This window comes from Uranotaenia lowii, chromosome 2 (assembly GCF_029784155.1).
Source record: "Uranotaenia lowii strain MFRU-FL chromosome 2, ASM2978415v1, whole genome shotgun sequence".
Taxonomy (NCBI): domain Eukaryota; kingdom Metazoa; phylum Arthropoda; class Insecta; order Diptera; family Culicidae; genus Uranotaenia; species Uranotaenia lowii.
This window is the reverse complement of record NC_073692.1, coordinates 270,109,827-270,115,250: the sequence shown is the minus strand read 5'-3', so window position 1 is coordinate 270,115,250 and position 5,424 is coordinate 270,109,827. Positions and strand designations below refer to the sequence as shown.

Sequence of the window (5,424 nt, the reverse complement as noted above, 5' to 3'; positions counted from 1 at the left end):
GAACAGTTACAAGCCCCTCGATAGCCGTTAGACACTCGCGTGGTTTCGAAGTGCACGAACTATCTAGCTCCCCGGACCGTGTAGTGAACGACAGGCCTACGCCCAACAGGCCGAGTAGTTGCTCGGATTGCCCGAAGTGCAATCCGACCTGTTCCTGAAACTGCCCTGTTCCTGTTTTTATCCGGATCCCGTTACGTCGTTCCTGCATTAGTCCCCCAACGAGTCGACCACCGAGAAACGGCCGCAACGAGTTCATCGAGTTGAAAAATAAATGCGCAAGTACAAAATTATAACCAAAAATCTTACCATATTTTCTCTTGGTTCATTAACCCCTAAAATTGAAGAACACGAAACACTTAAGAAACGTGAAAAGTTTTTTTAAAATAAAAGTTATGTATGGTCTTTCTTCATCCAAATTGTTGCGTCTTAATTTAAAGTGCATTCCCTAAAATTCAAAATTATTCTTTCTTGTTGTTTGTTTCTGTAAAGTTCAAATTGGTTTTAAAAGTCCGCCCAAGAATCATAAATTTAATTGTTATTAGTGTCTAATTTCTCCGGTGATCATCCAAAGTTCCCCTGTTGAGCTAGCGCAGGGAAGTAGGGTCTAAACGATTCTAACAAATGAAAGAATGGTACCTCAACAGATTCACAAAATATTAGAACTCGCTCACATTAAAAAAGTCGCTATCCAATGGATACCGAGTCATATCGGCGTCATTGGCAACGACATAGCAGACAACCTAGCCAAACTAGCCATCACAGACCCAGATTCACCAAGTATCGACAATTTACTGTGTATGAACGATGCATTCCTTAAAATCAAACGAATCAAACTCAAAACAACGAACGACTGGTATCAGGAGTACGTCAATGTAGAGGGTAAAGGCAAAACCTTCTACCAGATTCAGGACACCTTCGAAGAAAGGCCTTGGTATTACAATGTTAACTTAACAAATACCGAAGTGAGATTATTAAACCGTCTACAATCAGGCCATGATTATTCACCGTTTTGGAAACAAAAGATGAAAATAATCGACGATGCAGAATGCGACCTATGCCTCACGCTGGAAACCAGCGAACATCTGCTCCTGCACTGCCCCAAATTTGGAACATTACGATCTTCATTTGATTTTGATCACAGATTTGCAAACTTGACAGAACTATTCAAATCCAAGAATTATGAGTTCTACAAACAATTATGTAAATTTGAAAAAGAGGCTAAACTCGACCTCTAATTGAACACCAGATACAACATACCGTAGGGCATATAGTCCAAGTCACTGGCCCTCCTATAGGAGCCCTTTCGCTCCAAACCAGAAGAAGAAGAAGAATAAACAGGACGTGCGAACTGTCACCACAAAAGGGAACATACCACGGACCATACTGACTGGACACTCGATTTCGTTTTCTGGATAATTTTTCCAACAGTACGCAATGTCGATTCCAGAGTGCGTATCGATCGATTTGAAGAAATGCTATCCCAGTTAGGAAATGCCACCCAACATTAAAAATAAAACACGCAATTTCTACGATAAAATCGGGCTAAACAGGACCGTTTTTCCTACAGGGCATTTTTGTCAAATTTTTCAGGTTCGCCACCTGCCGTCGGTATTGCGAACCTGCAAAATCTGACAACAAAAAATTATACAGAAAATGGTTGAATTTTTGTTCTAAGTGTCATGTCAGTGTGATCAGTGAACATACGTCATCGTGAATCGACCCATTTCCATTGATGATATTATTATCAAAACACCAACATGTGTGGTATATGCTGTTTTATATCTTATAGTGATACAATAAATACCGAGATCCACGAGGTTAGCGCTGTCCTATTAGATTAGCAACGAAAACTTTGAATAACGAATCTCATTTGTACAGATAGCGGAATTACATCAACTTTTAAAAAATCGAGGACCGGACTTTTCCGGTCGATTTGAGTTCAAGTCGCGTGTGCTTTTGGATGGCAACGTATTGTGGCAACAAGGAAATGAACCCTGTCTTCAGCCAATCGAAGAAGAACGATTTGTTCTACTATTCAACGGGGATGCTTTCGTTGAACGAGACAATCTAGATGAAAGCGATACGCGATGGTTGTTCCGGAAAATTCAAGAAACTAGTGATGAGTGCGATTTAGGCACTTTATTCAAAACTTTGAAGGGTCCTTTCAGTTTAATTCTTCTGGACAAGCTTTTAGAAAGGATCTATTTCGCAAGAGACAGCTTAGGACGTAATTCTCTGCTGATCAGCAGTTCCGAAGAGGGAATATTATTGTCCAGTGTTTTAGGTGACTTTTCAGTATTTCAGATAGGTATCATTATCATTTGAGTACTTACTTTATTGTTTAAACAGGAACTACTAGCTCATTTCAAACCGTTGAACTACCTCCTGTTGGATTATTTTACATTGATTTTGAGCGCTGTAATAAGAATGAACAAAAATTATTTCTAAGACCTTGGAAAAATAATGATGAAGAAATTTTGTCTCTCGATTTAGTATTGAGAGACTCAATTACTTTGCCATGGTTTCAGCCAATTGAAAATAAGGTAGGTTTAAGTTTTCCCGTTTCAATTCATCTTTGCCTAAATATGCCTTTACTGTCATTTAAATATTCCTTTCAATTACAGTACGATTTCGATTTCCATCAGTTGTTAGACCACTATGACGCTCTTGATTCGGATGCTCTGTTTGAACAAATACTCCAGGAAACCGTCATATCCATGTTATGTGAAGATCTGATCAAATTATTGACCCAATCAGTACGCGAAAGAGTGCGAGCTAGTCCTAGTTTTTGTAAAGACTGTATTGAGAATAAAAAACCTTGCCAACATTCCAGCGTCGGAATACTGTTCTCAGGAGGATTGGATTGCTCTATACTAGCTTTGTTGGCCGATGAATTTGTAGATCCATATCGACCCATTGATTTGTTGAATGTAGCTTTCGAAAAACTTCGTCGGCCACCTAAAACAGGTAAAACACAACCATCGCCATCTGACATCAATTGGAATGTACCGGATCGTCAAACAGGAAAGAGTACTGTAGAAGAACTACAGAATTTACGCCCGAATCGGTAATACCTATTTAGTTTAAGATCATCATTCTATTCGCTAGTCTGTATGTTTTACTTTTTTTTTTATCTCTTTAGGCAATGGAATTTCGTTGAAATAAACATTACTCGACAAACACTAAGCGATTGTAAACGCAGAATAACAGATCTAGTCTTTCCTTTGAAGTCGGTGCTTGACGAGTCACTAGGATCTGCCTTGTGGTTTGCCTCCCGTGGCCAAGGCTTGCTTAACGGCGAAGAATATCAGTGTCCAGCGAGGGTAAATATATAGCAGAAATTTTACTTAGTCATCGACATATCCAATTCACTGTTCTTATAGGTACTTCTTTTGGGTTCTGGCGCTGATGAGCTATTTGGTGGCTATTCTCGTCACAGGGCTGCATTTTACCGGAACGTTCATAGCACAGATAAAGCTAACATTGATCAACGAGAAGCCTTTCTGAATCTCTCTGCTGAATTAGAGCTGGATTGGCAAAGACTACCAACTCGTAATTTAGCCCGTGACGATAGGATAATTTGCGATAATCGAATTACTCCGAGAACACCATATCTGCAGGAGGATTTCGTAGCTTTAGTGAAAAGTTTACAGGCGAATCAGCGCTGTTACCATCCCTTAGGGTCTGGCTTGGGAGATAAATTAATACTTCGACTGTGCGGATATCGGCTAGGGTTGAAACGCTGCGCTTTTTACAAAAAACGAGCCTTGCAATTCGGATCACGAATTGCCGACAGCAAGCAAAATGCGAACGACGAATCCAAATTTCTGAGAGTAGGTGAATAAAACTATAATTTTAAAAATTCATTACCTGTGACAAGGAGTTACAAATCAGATTAATAAATATCGGCAAAGCAGAATCTGAACTCATTTCAAGTGTTTGCGATTCTTCTCTAGTGAAACGGGCTGATGAACTACTTAAAGTAACTACCAACTTACCGATTCCGAAAATATGTGCTCCTCTGAGATTATCAGACCGTCAATGGTATCTAAAACCACCTCGCATCGACAACTGTATGCGCCGAAACGTAAAAGCGGGAGACCCGAGCTATAAAGTTCTCACCTTTTTTAATGAAACGATGCAAACAAAATACAAACATTTTTACCATTTCTACACTGATGGGTCCAAACTTGGAGAGGAGATAGGAGCTGCCGCCGTTGGTCGAGAAATAGAACTGTGCTGCTCTCTACCAAAATGTTGTAGCATTTTCTCCGCTGAAGCTTATGCGCTCAAAATTGCAGCTGAAAAAGCTAGAACTGAACATCAACAGTCGATAATTTTCATTGATTCTGCAAGCGTTATCGATGCACTTTCGAAAGGACACTCAAGGCACCCCTGGATTCAAGAAGCAGAAAAGCATTTAGCAGAAAACAATGTTGTGGTTGCATGGGTCCCTGGACACTGCAACATTCCAGGAAATGAGAGGGCGGATTATTGGGCAAACCAAGGACGAAAGAGAACACCGATAAATATAACTGTTCCAGCAGCTGACGCAATTCGATCGGTAAAAATCTGTTTAAGGGAGGCATGGCAATCGGAGTGGAGTCGGTCACAAAATCTACTGAGGCGTGTAAAACCATCCATCAGCGCATACATTGATAGAAAATGCGCATCTGAACAACGTGTATTTACGAGGTTACGTATAGGACACACGCGTTTAACACACTCTTTTTTATTTGAAAGAAGTACACCACCAGAATGTTCATTCTGCGGTGTTAGAATAACTATTCAACACATCCTGGTTGACTGCCGAGGTTTCGATCAAGCTCGCCGCTCATCTGAACTAGAGGGTCTTTCTATCTTCGATATTCTGTCGAACTGTGTAAGCAAGGAAAACAATGTTCTGAAATTTCTAAAATTATGTAATCTGATAGATAAATTGTAAATTATGTGAATAGGAATAGACACAGACATGAACGCCATGTGAATGGTAAAGTGTCTTTAATAAAAAAAAAAAAAAAAAATTCAAGTGTAATTTTTTAAAATCTGCGTGTTTAAGAACGCAAACCTCAACAAGCCGTTTATGCGATTATCGGTATCGATATATTTCAAGTATATTTGGTCGGTGGAACTCGCGTATCTGATTAAAAAAAACATTGTTAAGTTTTTTGCGTCTGTGCAAATAAGTCGAGTTGTTGACTCTTAAATAGCAAATCATAATTTTATCCCTTTCTTGCACACATTTTCCATTTGAATACACTATTAAGCGTCACTAGGTATAAGTTTTTTCACATCAAATGCTCATGATTCACATGACTGTGATATACACAATAACAATAACAGAATTGTACTATAAGATATGAATGTATTAAAGAAAAAAAATCAATTTACCTGATTTATTGCATCATCTCTAGCTCCTGGATC

The 5,424-nt window shown here is 39.2% G+C and overlaps 1 protein-coding gene across 1 annotated transcript; it reads left to right on the top strand.

Annotated features, from left to right (window-relative positions):
* The first annotated feature begins 1,412 nt into the window (after positions 1 to 1,412).
* On the top strand, positions 1,413 to 5,349 carry LOC129745377 (asparagine synthetase domain-containing protein CG17486). Its single transcript, XM_055738432.1, has 6 exons — positions 1,413 to 1,817; positions 1,879 to 2,284; positions 2,350 to 2,543; positions 2,625 to 3,067; positions 3,143 to 3,323; positions 3,384 to 5,349. Exons 1-6 carry the CDS (start codon positions 1,758 to 1,760, stop codon positions 3,843 to 3,845), a joined length of 1,746 nt encoding a protein of 581 aa, XP_055594407.1. The 5' UTR covers positions 1,413 to 1,757; the 3' UTR covers positions 3,846 to 5,349.
* Positions 5,350 to 5,424: the final 75 nt, after the last annotated feature.